We start from the raw sequence: 24,492 nt of genomic DNA, 5'->3' as shown, positions 1-24,492 counted from the left end.
TAGGAGATAGCCAGGGAGGAGAAATCGAGCGCCACACAATGGATCGTGGCCTTTTCTGAAGAGGAGCGCAAGCGGAGTATCGGTAAGTTATTTCTTAATAAAGACTTTTAAAGATTTAATTTGTGTTGAGTGTTTTTTCGATGTATTCTAAATGCTTTCATTTTCTGGTGTTACTGTTCCTTAAGGGCAGAGACACGCTCAGATTCGGGGAGATTTAGCAGATAAATCTCCTCTTCTTCGGGCGACTAATCTCCCTGAACTGCCTCCCGTCAGCTAGAATCTAAATTGCCGGCAGGGTGGCAATCGGATCGCTTAATTTTCCCAAGTCGTCCGAAGTTTCCTCGTGAGGCAACTTTTGGCGACATCAGAAGACAAAGCAGATCAGTTGCCATCCCGCCGGCGATTTACATTCTAGCCGTCGGGAGATTAGTCGCCCCGAAGAAGAGGAGATTTGTCGCTCGGCAACTAATCTCCCCAAATCTGTACCATTTTATTGTCCCTTTTCTAGGAAATATTTCAAGCAGGATATTATCAGTGTCTAATATAACGCCTAATGAAATGATTTCATGTTCTACATTACAATTGTGATAATAAAAAAAACACTTATACAGCTATTTTATTTTCCCTATGACCAATGTCCTTTGTATTTCCCCTTTAAGGCCACTGGAGTGTGTGTTTTTTAATGTTTATTATGGGGGTCCTATACCAGTTACATGTATTGGAAAATATCACTAATACACTGAACTTCCCAAAAGGCAATATTATAGCAAATATGGTTTATTTCTCATGTAACATAATAATATATATATATATTTTATTAGAAGAGGCATTGACATTTGTCAGCATTCACCCTCTTATTCCATGTGCTTATAGAGAGATTCTGAATGCCGTATGTTTAGTAGTAGAGCTATGGGATCCGTTATCCAGAAAGCTCCGAATTACAGAAAGGCCGTCTCCCATAGACTACATTTCATCCAAATAATCTATATCTTTAAAATGATTTCCTTTTTCTGTGTAATAATAAAACAGTAGCTTGTACTTGATCCCAACTAAGATACAATTAATCCTTATTGGAAGCAAAACCAGCCTATTGGGTTTATTTAATGTTTATATGATATTTTATTTATTTCAGGTATGGGACCTCTTATCCGGTATGCTCAGGACTTGGGGTTTTCTGGATAACGGATCTTTCTGTAATTTGGATCTTCGTACCTTAACACTAAATCCAAAAGAGATGTGAGGACCTCCAGTAATAAAGAAGCAATTATGTTAAAAAATTAGAAAAATTTATTAGGACATGAAATCCTAACGCGTTTCATGCCTATTGGGGCACTTACTCATAGGCTGAGCCTTTAAGTAAGTGCCCCAATAGGCACGAAACGCGTTAGGTTTTGATGTCCTAATAAATAAATAAGCTGAGCCTATGAGTAAGTGCCCCAATAGGCACGAAACGCGTTAGGTTTTGATGTCCTAATAAATAAATAAGCTGAGCCTATGAGTAAGTGCCCCAATAGGCACGAAACGCGTTAGGTTTTCATGTCCTAATGAAAAATACTCGTTTCGTGCCTATTGGGGCACTTACTCATAGGCTCAGCCTATTTATTTATGTCCTAATGTTTCTAATTTTTTAACATAATTGCTTCTTTATTACTGGAGGTCCTCACATCTCTTTTCGCCAGGTCCCGAGCATTCTGGATAACAGGTCCCATACTGTAGTGGCAGGGTCAGCTGAGAGGGGACCATCGATATCATGGCGATAGATACCCACAATTCCAACTGGGGTCCTTGTGCCCCAATTTAGTGACAAAACAGCTGTTCAAAGAGTTTCTCAAAACTGAATAGTAAACAATTAAATTTAATTTATTTACAAAAATGTCATTTTAAGAAAAGAAAAAAAAAACGAATTCTAAGAATGTTCTGGAAGCTCAAATTTCTCATCATATGATCCGTGGCCTTTAATGTGTAGGTGTAAGGGCTTCTCTCCCAGCATGCCATAGATTGTCACTGTCGTTTCATATTCTGCGCTCTCTCTAAATTGGGGAGAAAAAAAGCACAAATAAATAAACATTTTTGATTTTTTTTTTTTTTTTTAGCCCAATGATCTTCCAGCAGGACTAGAGGGCTACTTTTATGTTTCTGAAAGGAAATGTAAATCCTTAAAGGAGAACTAAACCCCATTGCCTTTGAAAACACCTACCCCTTACCCTCCATAGTTCCTGCTCCCCCCCCCCCGGTGTTCACACAAGTAAAGGCCCCTAAACTGGTAATTACCCCTCATTGCAGAGTCAGCGGAGCTCACTGAAGCCATCTTCAGCACTTCGGGAATCTTCAGTAAGTAAGCGGCGTATCTGCGCATGCGCAGTTCTACCAATATTCCAGCCCCGAACAACTGAGCATGCGCCGAAAGCCACGGAAGTTGCCAATGGGACCTGAAGTGCAGCAAGATGCCACCCATGAGCTATGAGTCCTGCAGTGGGTCGGGTACCCGCGGGTTACCCACAAAACCTGCGGGTTGCAGATAGAAGTTTCAGGACCGGGTATAGATGCGGGTCGGTGGTTCTCCCGGTTTCGGTCTTCTCAGTAGCGAGTTTTACTCCTTTTTTTCTGATCTCGCCTACTTCCAATGATGTCACTTCCAGTTTATAAAGCCCTTACTGTTTCTTGATGGTCAGAATTCTGCTAACACTCAGAAGAGCACTACAGCCAAATTTACGTTAAAGGGGAACTATTTCTCCCTCTCTGGCCTCAGAAGTCGGCCTGGCTGGTGACGCAGAGCCATCGCTGCTGGAAATCGCGCACATTATGAAGCAAAAGCACAAGATGCTGGTTGACAAAATTGATAAGTCTGAAAACCAATTTTGCTATTGTAAAGCAAGACATGTCCAAACTGCTCGACTGTACAAGTGAGACAGAACGAAGCATTGGGGAACTGGAGGACACCTGAATGCAAGTGCCCAACATATAGAGCAGTCAGTGCTCGGAGCATAACCAAAGAAGTGTAAAAACATATAGGAAAAAAGAAGGGCAGGTTAACAAGCAGAAAGAGTCCAAATAGAGCTGACGTTCATGCCATTCCTTTCTGTGTAGGTTCCACTCCTTGTTGCCCTCTGCACTATTTGCTCTGGCCATAGAGGTACTAGCCATCATAGTCCGGGCCGATGAAAAGAGGTTTGTAAATATGGAGACATGGAGGAAAAAATAGAGCTATACGCCGATAATATGCTGATACTTCTGGCAGAGTCTTTAGACAGACTCCACCAAACGGTAAATCTACTGGGGAAATTCTCTGGTTTGCTTATAAATTGGGAAAAATCCCATATATTTCCTCTGGACGATGAAGCCCCACGTTATCAACTACCCGGCCGACCACTGCAATGGGGAACCTGTTTCCAATACTTGGGTATTTCCATCGACATTATTTGCAAGACAATTTGAACCCCCTCCTTACTAAAATAGCCAGTCAGATGAAGGCATGGAGCTCACTCCCGTTAACACCACTGAGTAGAGTGGTTATCTGTCAAATGATTTTCCTGCTGCACCTACCGTCTATATTTGCAAACTCCCCAGTCTACATACCAAAATAGGTGTTTACCCGACTAGACTCCAAGACATTTATTTGGGCAGGGAAGCGTAGCAGGCTTGCATATTCAGTCCTGCAACTCCCAAGTCTGCAGGGTGGGATGGCCCTACTACCTAACATCCCAACTGCTGCATTCGGCCAAATACCGAACCAAATCTTAATTGCATATGCAAATTAGGGGCGAGAAAGGAAAAGGTGGGGAAAATGTTTTTTACTTCCTTGTTTTGTGATAAAACGTCACGTGATTTCCCTTCCCACACTTAATCAATATATGCAAATTTGGATTTGGTTCAGCCATGCACAAGGATTTGCCCGAAATCAAATCCTGCTGAAAAAGGCCGAATCCTGGATCTGGTGCATCCCTAATTATAGAAACTCTTTTTCGAGTGTGGGAGATTGCACTGACACTTACCCAATATCAGGGGATCTCCCCAAATACTCCACTGTGGAAGAATGAAAGGGCCCCCCCCTCTTCAAAAACATAGAGCTTCAGAGTAATACAAATAATTGATGATCTATATGTAGATGGTGTATTTTAAACCTCTGAACAAGTTAAAAATGAGTGATGTGACGGCCAAAGCCTGGCTACAATACTATCAACTGAAACAAGCTGACAAGGCTCAATGGCCACTATCCTCGTTTCTTATTATCAAAATCCTCTGTGGAAAACATGCTGGAATACTTAACTACTGTAGCTTCTGCAGAAACCACCCCCTATGATGGCTTTACTCTACCCTGCTAAAAAATTAAAAAGTAACGGTGGGAGATTTTAGAGGTGGATGGGAACTCAATATACCAGAATAAGAAGAAGAGGAGTGGGAGGAGGCCCCAAGTCTGGTGTCCTTCAATGTAAGAAGCAGATTCTCCCAAATCCTTATTTCACATCATGGATACATTACCCCGGTCCTCATGCACAGGGAAAACATAAAGCCAAATGACTGCTGCCCCAAATGTCATACGCCTGGTGCAGATTTCTTCTACTTGTCATGGAGATGCTCTGCAATTGCCCCATTCTGGACAGAGGTGTGTGAGTTACTTACTGAAATCACTACAATACAAATCCCAGTGTCGCCCAAAGTCTGCCTAATGGGTATAACTTGCCAAATCCCATCATATGTTGACATCCTTGAGGGAATCGCTGTTCTTAGCGCACAAATGTATAGCACTGTGCAAATGTGGGAATCACTTAGGGCAGAGACACACATGGAGATTAGTCGCCCGGCGACTAATCTCCCCAAACTGCCTTCCCGCCGGCTAGAATGTAAATCGACGGCAGGATGACACTTGGATCGCTTCGTTTTCCGAAGTCGGAGGCAAATTCGGGTGGCTTCGGAGAACGAAGCGATCCAAGTATCCTGCCGGCGATTTACATTTTAGCCAGCGGGAAAGCAGTTCCGGGAGATTAGTTGCCCAGCGACAAATCGCCTCTTCTTCTGACGACTAATCTCCCCAAACCGCCTTCCCACCAGCTAGAATCGGATTCGAAGCCCTTCGTTTTCCAAAGTTTCCTCGTAATTTAGATTCTAGCCGGCGGGAAGGCAGTTCAGGGAGATTAGTCGCCCGAAGAAGAGGCAATTATCTCCACATGTGTCTCTGCCCTTATGCAGGAACACCTCATGCTGGCCCAACTAGTGTTCATAAATAGGAACGCACATTCAGTATGCTGAAGCTTGTATTAAATTTTCATTTTTGCGATAGTTTCCCTTTAATTTGTTTTAAAAGTTTTACATTTCCTTTAATACTCCTAAAAGTAATATTTAGAGGAGAAGGAATAATTATTTGTGTCTCCGTTGTTTCCGTTCACTCTAAAGTTTTAACCTTGTCTAAACGTGTCTAAACGTGTCGTCTCAGGCTGACCATCACTGAGGAATTGCCAAGTCAGAAACAGCCAAAGTTGAAATTCTACATAGATTACCGATAGCAAAAATGCATCCTCCCCAAAATGTGTTCATACCCTATCCACCTGTACTGAGCACAATCCAGCAGGATTTAAAGGGGTGGTTCTCCTTTAAGTCAACTTTTTGTATGTTATAGAATGGCTAATTCTAAGCAACTGCTTAATTGGTCTTTTTTTTTTTTTTTAATTGTTTTCAAATTATTTACCTTCTTCTGATTCTTTTTATTTTTTCAAAACTTCAAAATCTAAAAAAAACAATACTCTGTAAGGCTACACATTTATTGTTACTTTGTATTACTCATCTTTCTATTCAGGCCTCTCCTATTCATATTCCAGTCTCTTATTCAAATCAATGCATGGTTGCTAGGGGAATTATAGACCCTAGCAACCAGACTACTGAAACTGCAAACTAGAGAGCTGCTGAATAAAAAGCTAAACAACTCAAAAACCATAAATAATTCCTCACAAGGAAACTTCGGGCGACTTTGGAAAGCGAATCGATTTGAGTGCCATCCCATCGGCGAATTTCTGTTCCAGCCGGTGGGAAGGCAGTTCAGGGAGATTAGTCGCCCGAAGAAGAGGAGATTTATCGTCGGGCGACTAAATCTCCCCGAATCTGAACGTGCGTCTCTGCCCTAAAGCTACAAATGTATTGTTATTGTTACTTTTTATTACTCATCTTTCTATTCAGGCCTCTCCTAATCATATTCCAGTCTCTTATTCAAATCACTGCATGGTTGCTAGGGGAATTTTGACCCTAGCAACCAGACTGCTGAATTTGCAAACTGAAGAGCTGCTGAATAAAAATCTAAATAACTCAAAACCACAAATAATAAAAAATGAAAACCAATTGCAAATGGTCTCAGAATATCTCTCTCTACATCCTACTAAACGTTACTTTAAAGGTAAACAACCCCTTTAAGATTACTCTGTTATTATCTATTATTTTGCACAAGCAAGAGAGTCATGAACTGTTACTGTTTTCCTTACCATGAGTACTGAGTACAGGAAACCTTGTTAGCTCACAAAGTGTGCAATGGAGTATTCCCTGCAATTATTATGGTGTGTAGTAGCCATGTTGGTGCTCCCTTGCAGCAGAACTACAACTAGCACAGCCTACCTTGCAGTGAAGGTGATCAGCAAGGCCTCCATATTGTCCGACGTGTGCCTTCCACAGGCCTCAAGCTTCCCACAGGTGGGGGAGATGGAAAATATCTCATGGTTGTTATGTCTCTGTTGCTTGTCTGCAAGAGAAGAAGGAAACTGAAATGTCTTGTAAATATGATGATTAGGAGAGAAATGATTATGGTTCCATGGCTCAATAACTAGAATGTTTCCTCCATAGACAAGACCAGTAGGAACCTCCCATTTCACATAACAAAGGAATTACTATGGTTATGAAGTAAATAAAGTGCCCCTTCTGGTAAAAGTAGGGATGTACCAAATCCAGGATTCAGTTTGGGATTTGGCCAGGATTCAGCCTTTTTCTGCAGGATTCAGATTCGGCCGAATCCTTCTACCCAGCCGAACCAAATTCGAATTTGCATAAGTAAATTAGGCGCGGGGAGGGAAATAGTGTGACTTTTTGTCACAAAACAAGGAAGTAAAAAATGTCTTTCCATTCCCACCTGCATATGCAAATTAGGATTCAGTTCGGTATTCGGCCGAGTCCTTTGCGTAGGATTCGGGGGTTCAGGTAAATCAAAAATAATGGATTTGCTGCATCCCTATGTAAAATATAAGGATATTATGAGCTAACAAGGAGTTTCCATGACCCTATAAAAACATTAAGCCAAAGGCCTCGTATGGGGGTATTTTATTTATTATAATACACAAGTTTTATTGAGTCATATGACAAAAATGACATCACAAAGCACCGTTTATAAGGCTAGAATTTGCAGGATATTCATGGCTCTTGTGTATTATATCTAAATATATTAGTACGTTGTCGAGAATGCTCGGGACCTGGGACCAGATAACGGATCCGTAATTTGGATCTTCATACCTTAAGTCTACTAGAAAATCATGTTAACATTAAATAAACCCAATAGGCTGGTTTTGCTTCCAATAAGGATTAATTATATCTTAGTTGGGATCAAGTACAAGCTACTGTTTTATTATTACACAGAAAAAGGAAATCATTTTTAAAAATTTGGATAATTTGGATAAAATGGAGTCTGTGGGAGACGGCCTTTCCGTAATTCGGAGCTTTCTGGATAACGGGTTTCCGGATAATGGAAATGCAGAAAAATAATGGCAGGTTTTGGCAGAGCACTTACCTAACAATGCAGTCCAGAAACTTTTTGAGCCACTTTTATTCATCAGTCGGACCTCTTGTGTCCTGGTCTGTCCCACGAAGCAGGTTCCGAAGTCAAGCGTGTGACAGGAGAGAGTCAATACAGGCAGAGTGAGGTGAGCTTCCAGGGGTACGTGCTGCGGAGAGGGGATAAGGGGGTTCAACTACACTCATATATTGGAAGGAAGCCCCACCAGTTGACAAACATTAAAGGGAAAATGAAGGAATCTTAATCTTAAGAAGATGATCCGTGGACTGATCAGTCAAGAAGGAATTCTTCTACAGAAAATTCTACACAGCTTTTTGTCAGCCCTCACAACCAACTAGTACCTGGTAAGATTGAGTTTGAACATGATATACGTCTTTTTCCAGTCTTGAAAGTAACTTTTAGTGTATCATAGAATGGCCAATGGCAACTTTTCAATTGATCTTCATCATTTATTTTTGAAAGTTTTTGAATTATTTCGCTTCTGATTCTTTCCAGCTTTCAAATGGGCGGGTCACTGACCCCATCTAAAAACAAATGCTCTGTAAGGCTACAAATGTATTGTAATTGCTACTTTTTATTACTTATCTTTCTATTCAGGCCTCTCCTTTTCATATTGCAGTCTCTTATTCAAATCAGTGCATGGTTGCTAGGGTCATTTGGACCCTAGCAACCAGATGGCTGAAATTACAAACTGGAGAGCTGCTGAATAAAAAGCTAAATAACTCAAAAGCCACAAATAATTCCTCACAAGGAAACTACAGGCGACTTCGGAAAATGGCAATTTACATACTTTTTTGGGGATGGAGTCTGGGTTGGTCAAAGGCACGACCAGGCAGGTAATATGGGACCCGGCTATTCATCAGAAGGAACTTGTCTTTCCCATTGGGTTGTATCCTATTTGTATAGAAGTGTGCAGCCAATAATTGTATATTATTTGTATAGACGTGTGCAGCCAATAATTGTATATTATTTGTATAGACGTGTGCAGCCAATAATTGTATATTATTTGTATAGACTTGTGCAGCCAATAATTGTATATTATTTGTATAGACGTGTGCAGCCAATAATTGTATATTATTTGTATAGACTTGTGCAGCCAATAATTGTATATTATTTGTATAGACTTGTGCAGCCAATAATTGTATATTATTTGTATAGACGTGTGCAGCCAATAATTGTATATTATTTGTATAGACTTGTGCAGCCAATAATTGTATATTATTTGTATAGACTTGTGCAGCCAATAATTGTATATTATTTGTATAGACGTGTGCAGCCAATAATTGTATATTATTTGTATAGACTTGTGCAGCCAATAATTGTATATTATTTGTATAGACTTGTGCAGCCAATAATTGTATATTATTTGTATAGACTTGTGCAGCCAATAATTGTATCCTATTTGTATAGACTTGTGCAGCCAATAATTGTATATTATTTGTATAGACTTGTGCAGCCAATAATTGTATATTATTTGTATAGACTTGTGCAGCCAATAATTGTATCCTATTTGTATAGACTTGTGCAGCCAATAATTGTATATTATTTGTATAGACTTGTGCAGCCAATAATTGTATATTATTTGTATAGACTTGTGCAGCCAATAATTGTATATTATTTGTATAGACTTGTGCAGCCAATAATTGTATATTATTTGTATAGACTTGTGCAGCCAATAATTGTATATTATTTGTATAGACGTGTGCAGCCAATAATTGTATATTATTTGTATAGACTTGTGCAGCCAATAATTGTATATTATTTGTATAGACTTGTGCAGCCAATAATTGTATATTATTTGTATAGACTTGTGCAGCCAATAATTGTATATTATTTGTATAGACTTGTGCAGCCAATAATTGTATATTATTTGTATAGACTTGTGCAGCCAATAATTGTATATTATTTGTATAGACTTGTGCAGCCAATAATTGTATATTATTTGTATAGACTTGTGCAGCCAATAATTGTATATTATTTGTATAGACTTGTGCAGCCAATAATTGTATATTATTTGTATAGACTTGTGCAGCCAATAATGAGGATGGTGCAGAGATGCCTCAGCAATTCTTACACTCAGACTTGTTTCTGTAAATCAATGATCACATGGGTTGTTCTCCGTATTAGTGTTTTTTACACTCCCAGAAGGTGAAACACTAACATCACATTTAAATTTAAAATGCTCTGCTACCTCTGGGATATAATGTGTTTAAACATCAGTATTTTATCTGCAGCCCAAATCATTATGGGTGTTGCTGCCCTAGTGCAGCCAAATGGTAAAATTAGGCATCATCCAACAGGTGGAGGGAGGTACTGCAAGTGACCCCTCAATGAAAATCAAGTTAGTGATGTGTGGCCCCCAAACCTGAGTGTTTACTGCCAATGGTGCAGGTTTGGGTTGAAAATTTGCCAATCACTGTGGGTTAGGGTTGGGTGCAAGTCAAACCGGGGAAGTTCACTCTAGAGTCCTGCAACAGGTTGGGTACCAGCGGGTTACCCGCAAAAAAAGCGGGTACCTGCGGGATGAAGTCACTTCCTGGTTTGCAGTCTAATGGTGGATGGCGGATCGGGTTGTGGCAGTTGCAGGTTGGGCTGCGGGTTCAGGTCTCATAAATTAGTTCTGTGCAGGACTGTAGTACACTCTTCTGCTGCTCTGGAAGATTTCGTTTTTTAACAAGAGATACACACAGAAGCAGTGCGCAGAGAGAGAAGACGCAGCTACAGGTTGGGTGTGGGTCCGACTGTGGCAACATCTTGCAGGTTAAAGTCGGGTGTGAGTTAGAGTTGAGTGAGGGTTGAGTTTTTCCTGTCCGGCACATTATTAAATCTAGTGTAACAGTTCTATGACACACGTGTTTCCAGCTACTGCACAAGTACTGTGGGCGCATTCTTGCTCCTATTCATATTCAGATTTGTAATGAGCGATGCGTCAGTCGTGACGCGCTCATGGAGTCAAGTTGAGGGTTTTTTTTGGCGCATGCGCAGTACCGAGATGGAGGTGAAGGAAGCGTCCGTTACCTTTCCAAGATGGCGCCTGCCTGCCTAAATAAGCGCTGCGCCCGACGAGATGGATTACAGACCATTACAGTGGCCTATGTGACTTGCTAACTTAGTGATTGTAGAGGCCTTGGGGTGTATTTAATTTTGCCTTTCTCCTTTAAAGGTGGCCATACACTATAAGAGCAGATAGTTTGGCGAGGTCACCAAAAAAGCGGATCTTTCCTCCATATGCCCACCAACGGCAGGGAGATATCAGGTTAATCCCATTATTCAGCCCTAGGACCAAACAATCAGATCACAACAATGGCAATGGGGGCTGATGGAATGAGGAGCGCAACAACCAGCCAATGCAGTCCTCAATCGCCAGGGAAAAACCCGATTGGCCAGATATTGATCGGGGAGGCCCATCAGAAAGCCCCATACACGGGCAGATAAGCTGCTGAATCGGTCTAAAAGACTGATATTAGCAGCTTATATCTGCCCTTGTATGGCCACCGTAAAGGAGAATTCAACCCTTTAAGAAATAAACCTGTACTTAAATATACTATAACTTAGCCTTTAGAGTGCTTCCACACACCCCCATTTTTGTACATGTAAATGCCCCATACTTTCTACTTACCCCTCGGTGCAGATTCTGGCATCAGAGTTCCACGCTGCCATCTTACGGGTCTTCGCGCCTTCTTTGGCGTTTTGGCAATTTTTGTGAGTTTCGGCGTATTTGCAGTTGTCACAAACCGGTAAATTGCTCCAATTGCGCATTCGCCGACATGCCGATCTCCCACTCAGCTTGCCGAAGACCCGGAAGATGGCTGTGTGGAATCTGTGCCGAGGGGTAAGTATAAAGTATAAAGGGAATTTCCCCGGGGGGGGGGCAGTTAGGCTGGGAGGAGGAGGGAGGGGGGTCTCCATGGGGTGGGGGGTATAAGTTTATTTCTTAAGGATTGAATTCTCCTTAACCCCCAAAATGAATACTTAAGCAACAGATAGTTCATATCATATTAAGTGGCATATTAAAGAATCTTACCAAACTGGAATATATATTTAAGTAAATATTGTCTTGAACCCCCATTTTGTGATGGTCTGTGTGTTGCCTCAGAGATCACCTGACCAGAAATACTACAACTCTAACTGTAACAGGAAGAAGTGTTGAAGCAAAAGACAGAACTCTGCCTGTTAATTGGCTCATGTGACCTAACAAGTGTGGTTTGTTGGTATGTTTGTGTGCACTGTGAATCATACGATCTCAGGGGGCGGCCCTTATTTTTTAAAATAGCAATTTTCTATTTATGATTACCCAATGGCACATACTACTAGAAAAGTATATTATTATGAAAATGGTTTATTTACATGAAGCAGGGTTTTACACATGAGCTGTTTTATACAATATATTTTTTATAGAGACCTACATTGTTTGAGGGTATAGTTTTCCTTTAACGTTCCTTCCCAGTGTCCTTTCCCCTGTACTACTTACCTGGGTACTTTTGTTGCTGTACTCAATGACAAGCTGCTGAGTGAAATGTAGTTTCTTTTCCCCATCCTGTGATTGGAGGAGCTGAACTCCAGACAGCATTTGATTGGCTGGGAGATTCTGGTACGTCAACAGTTCCAACGTGGTGCAGAAGGAAACGTTTACCTGTGCAATAAAACCGTGCTCAGTGGCTGCCAACTATACACCCCCACCAGGTCCCCTCGCTGAACTACTATTGGAGACCGGGTAGCTAGACAAATCATTACATGGTTGAATATCACTCTCTACACCATACCAAAGGTGAACAACACCTTTAAAGGGGAAGTAAAGTCTAAAATAGAATAAGGCTAGAAATGCTAGAAATTTTGTAAACAAACATGTACTTACCGCACCACAAGCCTAATCAAACAAATGATTTATGCTTTCAAAGTTGGCCACAGAGCACCACCATCTTGTAACTTTACTAAACATCTTTGCAAGACCAAGACTGTGCACATGCTCAGTGTAGTCTGGGCTGCTTAGGGATCATCATAAATTAACATAACAAGTCAAATAATATCTGCCAGAAGCCGATACAGCAAGACTGATTAATAATCAGAATATACAGACTGGTAAGGGCAGAGACGCTATTTCGGGTGATTAGTAGCCCAGCAACAAATCGCTTCTTCTTCTAACGACTAATTTCCCCAAACTGCCTCAGAAAGTTTTCCGGTTGCCTCACGAGGAAACTTCGGGCAACTTCGGAAAGCCGAAGCGATCCGCCGGCGAATTACATTTTAGCCAGCGGGAAGGCAGTCCGGGGAGATTAATCACACGAAGAAGAAGCGATTTGTCAATGGGCGACTAATCTCCCGAAATAGCAGCGTGCGTCTCTGCCCTAAAGGGGATGTAAAGCCAAAATAAAATCCAATACAAATCTCTACACATTCGCTGACTGCTCTACAGGGAGTTCTGCATGGCTGGGAAGTAAGGCGGGGGCTCCCCCTGCTGTTCATAAGTATGATTGTTTCCCTGCAGAGCAGTTAGGGACCGTCTGACAATTCCTATCCACAGCAGTAAATGAAGGGTGAATTTATCTGCATACACTCAGGTGTCTTAGAAAACGGTACACATTTTTTAATTAAAGTATATTGGAGTTTATTTTTCATTAAAGAAAGTAAAAATTGGATTGTATTTGTTTGCCTTTACATGCCCTTTAAGTGAAGATACCTGCCCATATAATAAAGGTTCTCTTACCAGAGTGTTCTGCTGGGGGTGAAGCACAATCTGCTCTCCTTTCTCCTCACGCTCACTCTGAGGGGTCTTCATGTTCTTCTTGGGGTCACCAGTAGAAACAACAAAAGGCTTTGGCACCAGTAAGCGGAAGTACAGAGGAGTCTCTGTGCAGTTTTTCAGCTTGAGCTTCTGAGTTGTCAGAAATTCAGTCAAGATCTGAAATGGAAAGGAATAGATAAGAGACGTAGCACTCACAGGCGGGGCACCCTATTACTAAATGATACAGTCACCCTAAAAGATCATACATCATACTAAAAGCTAACTCAAAGGTGAAAACCCCCTTTAAATCATGCCGATGGCAGCTGTGAGCCATGTATAGAGATTGTGAGGAACAGCTTCTCATATACTGATCTTCCTCCCATTGGATCCATCCTCGGTGCAGATACAGACTTACCTGTGCAGCCTTCCTATCTGGTATCAGGTTGCTTGCCACGGAGTAAAACACCAGCCCATCATCTTCATCCTCCATTTCTATGCTCAGCCTGTGAGGATGAAAAATCTCATTAAACACGTGTTTCCATGTATCTGTGGCTGCTCATGGGAGCCAGTTACTCAAAACTGATTTAAAGGAATACTGTTATGGGAAAAAATTTTTTTCAAAATGAATCAGTTAATAGTGCTGCTCCAGCAGAATTCTGCACTGAAATCCATTTCTCAAAAGAGCAAACAGATTTTTTTTTTTATTCAATTTTGAAATCTGACATGGGGCTAGACATATTGTCAATTTCCCAGCTGCCCCAAGTCATGTGACTTGTGCTCTGATAAACTTCAATCACTCTTTACTGCTGTACTGCAAGTTGGAGTGATATCACCCCCCCCCTTTCCCCCCCCAGCAGCCAAACAAAAGAACAATGGGAAGGTAACCAGATAGCAGCTCCCTAACACAAGATAACAGCTGCCTGGTAGATCTAAGAACAACAATCAATAGTAAAAACCCATGTCCCACTGAGACACATTCAGTTACATTGAGAAAGAAAAACAACAGCCTGCCAGAAAGCATTTCTCTCCTAAAGTGCAGGCACAAGTCACATGACCAGGGGCAGCTGGGAAATTGACAAAATGTCTAGCCCCATGTCAGATTTCAAAATTGAATATAAAAAAATCTGTTTGCTCTTTTGAGAAATGGATTTCAGTGCAGAATTCTGCTGGAGTAGCACTATTAACTGATGCATTTAAAAAAAAACAAACATGTTTTCCGATGACAGGATCCCTTTAAAGAGACAGTGGATGAATGGGAGGAGCAATGGATGGCACTGCTGTAAAGGAATATAGAAAGCAACAATTTAAAAGACTCATGTGAGGCAGGGGTGTAAGTACAGAGGAAGCAGACCCTGCTGCTGCAGGGGGGGCCCAGGAGGTATAGGGGCCCACGAGGCCCAAATTCTTGTATCATTTCAATAAATGTTGGTAAAACAGGTCAACCTCTAGACATTTTGGGGGTCTGAAAAAGAATTTGCTATGGGGCCCAGTAATATTTATTTATACCACTACTAACAGGAATGGGGTGAATTGAGGAAAGCACTACCTTAAAGGGGTGGTTTATCTTCAAGTTAACTTTTAGTACAGTTATAGAGTGGCCAATTCTAAGCAACTTTTCAGTTGGTCTTCATTATTTATTTTTTATCGTTTTTGAATAATGTCCCTTCTTCTTCTGACTGCTGAAATTGCAAACTGGAGAGCAGCTGAATAAAAACCAATCGCAAATTGTCTCAGAACATCACGCTCTACAAAAGGCAATGTAAAGGTGAACCACCCCTTTAATGAATTAGGGTGATACTACGTTAGAGGACTGGGGTGAGATTACATTTGATAAATGAGGACTGGTCACTACTTCAGAACAATGTAGGCCACTACCTTAGAGAAATGGAGATGACACTACCTCAGCTAATACAGCATTTGGTACAACAGGCAGCTCTGGGTTATACTATGTGCCCCAGATAAATAACCTGTATATACAGGTATGGGATCCGTTGTCTGGAAACCCGTTATACAGAAAACTCAGAATAACGGAAAGGCCATCTCCCATAGACTCCATTATCATCAAAAACTGATTTCCTTTTTCTGTGTAATAATAAAACAGTATCTTGTACTTGATCCCAACTAAGATATAATTAATCCTTATTGGAGGCACAACCAGCCTGTTGGGTTTATTTAATGTTTATATGATTTTCTAGTAGACTTAAGGTACGAAGATCCAAATTATTGCAAGTTCCATTATCTGGTAAACCCCAGGTCCGAACATTCTGGATAACAGGTCCCATACCAATATTGTGTTTCCACACTACACTGCGCATCTAAATTCCCTTTAATGTAACAACTGTGTGCATCTTTATGGGGATTTTCTTATATTTCTATGATGTATATAATTCCTAATGAAGTATGATTTTATTTTGAGAGACCTACAGTAGTAAGCTCAGTGGGTGAGGGACTAGCTATGGAGTCACACTTACAGTGAAGGCTTCACGCAGGCTTGGAGCTCCATTCTGATTGGCTTTACTCCGTACCCTTGCAGGCGACTCACTCTCTCAGGAACCCTCTTTGCAACGAGAGGCAACGAGAAAGAAATAGACAAAATCACTTTAAACACAAGCCCTATCAATTTACTTAAAGGGATACTGTCATGGGAAAAAAAATTTTTCAAAATGAATCAGTTAATAGTGCTGTTCCACTGAAATCCATTTCTCAAAAGAGCAAACAGATTTTTTTATATTCAATTTTGAAATCTGACATGGGGCTAGACATATTGTCAATTTCCCAGCTGCCCCAAGTCATGTGACTTGTGCCCTGATAAACTTCAATCACTCTTTACTGCTGTACTGCAAGTTAGAGTGATATCACCCCCCTCCCTTTCCCCCCCCAACAGCCAAACAAAAGAACAATGGGAAGGTAACCAGATAGCAGCTCCCTAACACAAGATAACAGCTGCCTGGTAGATCTAAGAACAGCACTCAATAGTAAAAACCCATGTCCCACTGAGACACATTCAGTTACATTGAGAAGGAAAAACAGCAGCCTGCCAGAAAGCATTTCTCTCCTAAAGTGCAGGCACAAGTCACATGTATGGGGCAGCTGGGAAATTGACAAAATGTCTAGCCCCATGTCAGATTTCAAAATTGAATATAAAAAAATCTGTTTGCTCTTTTGAGAAATGGATTTCAGTGCAGAATTCTACTGGAGTAGCACTATTAACTGATGCGTTTTGAAAAAAACATGTCTTCCGATGACAGGATCCCTTTAAATAAAAAACAAGCAAACTCAAACCCCCATATTTCATAGAATGTGCTATGGGACAGTAACCCATCGCCACCAATAAGATGCTTGCTTTAAGACAGGTGACCAGTAAACGCTACCTGCTGATTGGTTGCTATGATTTACTGCTCCAGGGCAAACGTAATGCCTTTTATTATATAAACCCCAAAGATATTTCAGAAATACTGAACTGGAACTAGAGTAAAAAATAATACTATTATGCAGTCACTTTGCTGGTTATGTTGAAAACATGAGTATCAATGATCATTATATTTACCTTGTTATCCAAGCTCAAAAAGCCTAAAGCGAAACCATCGCATTCTGTTTTAATGGTCACCCCCGAGAGGATTAAAGGGGTAAATGATACATGGATGGAGCTGCTGCCCCCTGCAGGAACAACCTGCAAACACAAACAGGAAGTCATAAACCAACAGGAAGTTTTCTTTCCTCTTTTTCAACTGAAAACAGTTTTCAATAAACATCAGACAATTTCACAATCTTGCTACATATGTCAGGTTACATAAACGGTGTAACATTTCAGCAAAACAGGACATATTTCATAAGTAATAGAACAAGTCGTATCATAAAATGAAAATACAATCAATAGAATAAAACTGTACCATAATGCTACTTTAAAAGATAAAAATAAATGTGCTGCTATAAGCTAAATTTTGGAATTTATTTCAAGATTGCAAATTAACAATTGAATATTAAAGGGATACTGTCATGGGAAAACATGTTTTTTTCAAAACGCATCAGTCAATAGTGATACTCCAGCAGAATTCTGCACTGAAATCCATTTCTCAAAAGAGCAAACAGATTTTTTTATATTCAATTTTGAAATCTGACATGGGGCTAGACATATTGTCAATTTCCCAGCTGCCCCTGGTCATGTGACTTGTGCCTGCACTTCAGGAGAGAAATGCTTTCTGGCAGGCTGCTGTTTTTCCTTCTCAATGTAACTGAATGTGTCTCAGTGGGACCTGGATTTTACTATTGAGTGCTGTTCTTAGATCTACCAGGCAGCTGTTATCTTGTGTTAGGGAGCTGCTATCTGGTTACCTTCCCATTGTTCTGTTGTTTGGCTGCTGGGGGGGAAAAGGGAGGGGGTGATATCACTCCAACTTGCAGTACAGCAGTAAAGAGTGATTGAAGTTTATCAGAGCACAAGTCACATGACTTGGGGCAGCTGGGAAATTGATAAAATGTTTAGCCCCATGTCAGATTTCAAAATTTAATATAAAAAAATCTGTTTGCTCTTTTGAGAAATGGATTTCAGTGCAGAAGCCTGCTGGAGCAGCACTATTAACTGATTCATTTTGAAAAAAAAATTTTTTCCCATGACAGTATCCCTTTAAGTTGTGTTTTCCATATCTGTGCTCCCAAGAAATGTAGGGAGTGATTTATTAAGGCTTGAAATCATTTTTTTTCCACAATTAGAATTTCTCTGCATTATATTTTCAAAAACTGAAATGTTTGGTATTAGTTAAGCACAACAAACACGACTGTAAAACTTAAGCGTCATAAACTCGCATAATTAACGTTTTTGGAGCTTGTCAACTCACAAATTTTCTTCCACAATTGCATTCAATCAAATTTTTGTATTTTTGTATTTTGTTTTATAAATAAACAAAACATTTTGATAAATAAGGAGCCCACTAACTCATGTTTTCTCCCCGTTAGTATATCAATTGTAAACTCTAATACTTTCAAAACAGCATAAATCAAGTTATTAAAAACCTGAAGTTTTTTAGGGGCCAAGGGATTAATCCAATATTTTTGCTGCAAAGAGAAGTTGAAGAAATGTAATTGGATTTGGTTTATGGGAACTTACTGATCATTATGAGATCAACAACCTATTCCTTTAATGTCATCCTACAAAGATGATTTGGTCCCCTAGGATCCTGGAAATGCAGAACTGTCTCCCCCTGTTGCTTTCAGAACCCCAAATGCAGGAAAGCCCTTACCAGCTGTCTTGGAGTGATGCAGTATGGGAAGTCTGATGGGAAGCCCTCATGAGGTCTCAGAATGACAGAAATTAAATTATTTACAGTCCCTGTTGTTTTATCTGTGCTGATTTCGTCATCTTCTTGTTCTGTATCTTCCAAATTTTTGATATGCTAACAAAAAAAAAAAATATATATATATATATATAGACACATTTATATACAGTATTGACCAGACTTCAATTGTCCCTGACATTTGTCCTCCATAGTGCTTATATTTGATATACTTACATTACTGGTTCGGCTAAGCACAGACGACCTGGTTCTGGCAGAGCTGGGGATCATATCCCAATTCACTGGAGAAGTCTCAGTTTCAGGGTCCAAGTCATCCACAACTATTTCATTCCCATCAATGTCCTTCAGTGGAAAAGGATCTCCGTAGAGCAGCACAAGATCCAGAAGCTTGGAGTCATTTTGTTCGATATTGTATGTCTCCCAGTCAATGCGAATATCTACAGTGAGTAGGTGGCACCGGTAAGTACCTTTGTGTGGGTCTGTATATTTCTATGGCAACTGTTAATATGGCTTACCGCAAGGACTTGGGTTATTGATCCGCAAGCAGCGGGAAATGGTGTCTCCCCCTGATAGCTGGGTTCCAAACCTTAGAGAAGAAATCGTTTTTACATACATATATATACACTTCCTGTATACTATATATACACTTCCTGATGACGGCTCACTTGTAAGAGCTGAAACGTTGATTAAATTCACTTTTTTTCTTCACAAGACCTATGAGTGAGTGCGGACTCTATATATATATATATATATATATATATATATATATATATATATATATATATATATATATATATATATATATATATATATATATATATATATATATATATATATATATATAATTCAGCATAAGCAGCCACACTCTGATCTGGATCTGTTAGTTTAATGGTGGGTGCTGGATCAAAATTGTAATCATAGAAGTCACATTTTATTGTATTCAATTTGCGTGCCCAACGTTTCAGCCCACCTTAAGGATCTTGATAAAGGCCCTAAGGTGGGCCCAAACGTTGGACACGCGAATTGAATACAATAACACAAATTAAATGCTTGCACTCCGACCCAGTCTTCCATTAGTGAGGGTGTAGGGTCAAAGCATTATGTATAGTTCAAAAGGACCCACACTCCATGGTTAGTGAACCATCAATATTTTATTTCTCAAACTTGTGCACAAGTTTGAGAAATAAAATATTGATGGTTCACTAACCATGGAATGTGGGTCCTTTTGAAATATATATATATATATATATATATATATACACACACACACATACATACAGGTATGGGACCTGTTATCCAGAATGCTCGGGACCTGGCGTATTCCGGATAACAGATCTTTCCATAATTTGGATCTTCATACCTTAAGTCTACTACAAAATCATATAAACATGAAACCCAATAAAATAAACCCAATAGGCTGGTTTTGCTTCCAATAAGGATTAATTATATCTTAGTTGGGATCAAGTACAAGCGACTGTTTTATTATTACACAGAAAAAGGAAATCATTTTTAAACATTTCGATGTTTATGGGAGATGGCCTTTCCGTAATTCGGATATATATATATATATACACACACATTAATTTATTTTCATACAGTTTACTTGTAAACATAATCCTTGTATTTTCTGCTTCCATATACTGTAGACAGGAAGCTCCTTAGGGAACAGGGTCCTCTCACTCTGCAATATCTGTTACAAGACTTCCAGTATGTTAAGTTTGCTATAGACAGAAATATGGACTCATTTGGATGGGTGGCCAGATGAGCAGATTAGTCCATTCTTGTATAGTTTTATCCTATTAAAGAAGCCCATGATCTTCCAAGAAAGGCAGATTTTATATTAACAGGGGCTATACCTTATCACTGGCCCCTCCATCTGAAGGCCGGGCTTTGGCCCTGTCATCTGGAAGTAAAGAGGACATCCTTGCACTGCCATCCTCATAGGAATAGACTTGGTATCCAGATCACCGACCTAGTTAAAAAGAAACATTGTTTCGTCTTAAACATATTCTGAGGAAAAGGAGTATTTTAAATTAACAATTAGTATGATGTAGAGAGTGATTGTGAGACAATTTGCAATTGTTTTTCATTTTTTATTATTTGTGGTTTTTGCGTTATTTAGCTTTTTAATCAGCAGTTCTCCAGTCTGTAATTTCAGCAGTTTGGTTGCTAGGTTCCAAATTACCCTAGCAACCATGCACTGATTTCAATAAGAGACTGGAATATGAATAGGAGAGGCCTGAATAGAAAGATGAGTAATAAAAAGTGGCAATAACATTACATTTGTAGCCTTACAGAGCATTTGGTTTTAGATGGGGGTCAGTGACCCCCATTTAAAAGCTGGAAAGAGAAAGAAGAAGAAGAAGAAGAAGAAGAAGAAGAAGAAGAAGAAGAAGAAGAAGAAGAAGAAGAAGAAGAAGAAGAAGAAGAAGAAGAAGAAGAAGAAGAAGAAGAAGGTAAATAATTCAAAAACTATAAAAAAGTAAAAATGAAGGCTAATTGAAAAGTTGCTTAGAATTAGCCATTAGCTATAACATACTAAAAGTTAACGTTAAGGTGAGTCACCCCTTTAAGAATAACTGTTAGTATCAGTGATATTCTAAGACAATTTGTAATTGTGAGTGACTCCTAGCAACCAGCCAACATTTTAAACTGCAAACTAGGGTGAGACATGTATTTAAAAAACAAAAGACTAAAATATGAAGACAAAGTGAATAAGTCAATTTACAACAATCTCTGAACTTTAAAACTTGAACTTTAATATAGAATAAATAAAAGATAATAATACAGATTTGTTTCTGTTTTCTTCTACAAATAATATTGTTATGCAAGCTGTATGGCAGCGCAATTACCTTACAGAGCAGTTCATCTGAATATTCCCCCCACATGTTACTGTAGGCCGTCACTTCTATGGTGATCTGCTGGAAACCTTCCAGGATCCCAGATTTGGGCTGAGGGATGAACGCTGCTCCCTTTCCATCTGACAATAGCGTCCTCCGAAAATCTAAACAGGAGCAAGAATCTGGGTAAGGGTGGTCATTATGGGAGTTAAAGCGGTTGTTCACCTTTGAGTTAGCTTTTAGTTTGATGTAGAGAGTGATATTCTGAGACAATTTGCATTTGGTTTTCTTATTTGTGGTTTTTGACTTTTTATTCAGCAGCAATCTGCAATTTCAGCAATCTGGTTGCTAGGGTTCGAATTACCCTATCAACCATGCAACTATTGCAAAAATGAACATTTAATATAAGCTTCATCATACTGAAATAAGAAACAATCAATTAAAAATGCGGTATACGGTAGTTTCTGAAATAATCAAGTTTATATTCACTATTCCTCTCTCTGCATCTGTTTCTCTTCATTCTCTCTTCAAACAGCAGTTGGGTGTCAGATATTCATTGACAGTTAGATCCAATATATCTTATAGGGGGGCTCCTTTCCTAGCAGATGTATTAGAGCTCACTCAAATAACTGATTCCAGTACAAACAAAATCTGGCAAAATAACTGTCATTTGCACAAATCCTGCATGTAGAGAGACATGATGTCTGAATGATCGTACGATCCTACGAATTGTCCATCAACCAATTTGCCAGGAAAACAAAGGGGAGCTGCCTGCTTGGCCCTGCAAACATAGATAGATTGCACTGGGGCCAACAATGATTTTTTGACCTGGCTGATCAATTTCCTGACAGATGTCGGCCGAAAAATCATAAGATGTTCGATCGTTCAAATCCCACTAACCGCACGATAATTTCGAAGGATTGGTCGGACTTCGCTAAAATCGGTCTTTGGCAAGAAGAATCGTCGCTCTATGGGGAGCTTTACTCTTTGAAGGAAGCTGCTGCCAAGTGTGTAGGGACCCATAGGGTTAATATGCCCCAATGGCTTTAATTCCCTACCCTTCTTCCTTTTCCCTAGTTGCTGGGCAAAAGCCCATGTATCTAATTTATATTTACTTATCCCAGTTATTGGCCAAGAGGTGTTATGACCACTTCCTGCCACACTTTAATATAGTGATTGAGAAGGGGTGGATCTTCCTCTCTGGTTTCTGGTGTCCATACCAACTGGATGTCCACATTGAGCCTAAATACATCCAAGGCCCAGTAAGCCTTTTGCCCTAGAGGGAACAGTACTTTTAGTGAGTCAAGGAGCAGGGACCCAGTGAACGAGGCCAGCTAGAGACAGGCTAATATCTGTTATAGACTCTCTAGGAAAGTAAGATAGAGAGTACAGATAGTAAGAGCAGCTGTGTGCTCCATCAAGGATCTGTAGCAGGGAGCAGCTTCCCAATCCTCCTAGATTGCCATTAGTGAAGGGACCTCAGTGGATAGGGCGTCAGGCTTAGACTTCTTCTACCTGACCACTCCACTGGGTGGGATCCGGACCACATCAAGGTACATCTGCCTGGAGGTCTGCCTTACTACTTGACTACAATCTTCTTCTTAGCAAAGGCCCTGCCTTATGTGTTAGAGTCACATGTAACCCATGCCCTGGCTGGACATTAACCCCGTTTGGTCTGCCTAGCGCAAGTTAGCGTTACACATGCAACAAGCTGTAGCCCTATACAGCCCCATATGGACTTGTTTTTCATACCTGTTTCAGCCTTGTTAGCCGCTTGCTCAGCAAATCGAGGGAGCCTTAATAAAGCAGATGGAGTTCCACTGAAAGTGAGACAACAACATTATTGTAGGTTCAAAAAAAGAAAATCAATATAAGTGTAACATTTGTGTTTCTATGAGTAAGAACACAGAGACATGTTTATAGCAAATACGACTTACCTGTGCTTCCCTAAAGCTTGCTGAGCAGTCCCACCAGAGAAGTAGGTGGCTTCCAGTGAGAAGGGGGCACTTACTGCAGACTGGTTGGTAAGAATCAGCTTCCTTTGCACTGGGTAATATAGGGTCACCTCCGATCCAAAATCCAGCAGCAGGTCTTCAGGGTCTGAACTAATTGAAATAACGATAGATTTAATCTTGCCATCGACTCCTCATCATTGAAAGGAAACGTAATGATTAAATTATGCAGCCTACTGACATCTCTCATACACTGAAAGTTCATTTACAGGGGAGGTTTAGTATGTCACAGTACGTCCTATTCCCAGCAACGTTGCAATTGGTCTTCATTATTTATTTTTTATAGTTATTAAATTCTTCCTCTTGCAGCTCTCAAATGGGGATCACTGACTCCGGCAGTCAAAAATTATTGCTCTGTGAGGCTATAGTGTTATTGTTATTCTTACTGTTTGTCATATGAAAAAGTTTGGGAACCCCTCTTAATTCTTTGTTGTTTTGTTTATCATTGGCTGAGCATTCAAAGTAGCAACTTCCTTATAATATATAACATGCCTTATGGAAACAGTAGTATTTCAGCAGTGACATAACGTTTATTGGATTAACAGAAAATATACAATATGCATTATAACAAAATTAGACAGGTGCATAAATTTGGGCACCCCAACAGAGATATCACATTAATACTTAAGGTGGCCATACACGGGCCGATAAAAGCTGCCGACAGACCGTGTCGGCAGCTTATTGGCCCGTGTATGGGGCCCCCCGACGGGCTTCACCGATCGAGATCTGGCCGAAAGTCGGGCAGATCTCGATCGGATGGGACAAAAAATCCCGTCGGATCGCAGCCGCATCTATTCGTTGATGCGGTCCCGCGATCCGACTGCCCGTTTAGGCATCGTTAGGATCCGATCGTTGGGCCCTAGGG

The 24,492-nt window shown here is 40.2% G+C and overlaps 1 protein-coding gene across 2 annotated transcripts in view; it reads right to left on the bottom strand.

The window, feature by feature from the left end:
• Positions 1-1,839: 1,839 nt before the first annotated feature.
• dlec1.L (DLEC1, cilia and flagella associated protein L homeolog) overlaps positions 1,840-24,492 on the bottom strand; it is a 49,326-nt gene continuing 26,673 nt past the window's right edge. For both annotated transcript variants that reach the window (XM_018267081.2, XM_018267085.2), the window contains exons 25-39: positions 23,553-23,720; positions 23,368-23,435; positions 21,628-21,779; positions 20,632-20,747; positions 19,291-19,361; positions 18,992-19,212; positions 18,722-18,874; positions 17,032-17,154; positions 15,956-16,041; positions 13,900-13,987; positions 13,467-13,661; positions 12,234-12,395; positions 7,757-7,910; positions 6,598-6,721; positions 1,840-2,030 (exon numbers count right to left, since the gene is read on the bottom strand). In XM_018267081.2, the coding sequence (XP_018122570.2) occupies positions 1,907-2,030; positions 6,598-6,721; positions 7,757-7,910; positions 12,234-12,395; positions 13,467-13,661; positions 13,900-13,987; positions 15,956-16,041; positions 17,032-17,154; positions 18,722-18,874; positions 18,992-19,212; positions 19,291-19,361; positions 20,632-20,747; positions 21,628-21,779; positions 23,368-23,435; positions 23,553-23,720 (2,005 nt within the window). In that variant the 3' untranslated portion in view covers positions 1,840-1,906. The remainder of the gene's footprint in view (positions 2,031-6,597; positions 6,722-7,756; positions 7,911-12,233; positions 12,396-13,466; positions 13,662-13,899; positions 13,988-15,955; positions 16,042-17,031; positions 17,155-18,721; positions 18,875-18,991; positions 19,213-19,290; positions 19,362-20,631; positions 20,748-21,627; positions 21,780-23,367; positions 23,436-23,552; positions 23,721-24,492) is intronic.

Source organism: Xenopus laevis, chromosome 6L (assembly GCF_017654675.1).
Source record: "Xenopus laevis strain J_2021 chromosome 6L, Xenopus_laevis_v10.1, whole genome shotgun sequence".
Classification (NCBI taxonomy): Eukaryota; Metazoa; Chordata; class Amphibia; order Anura; family Pipidae; genus Xenopus; species Xenopus laevis.
Note: the sequence above shows the minus strand (reverse complement) of the source record. Positions and strands in the feature narration are given on the sequence as shown.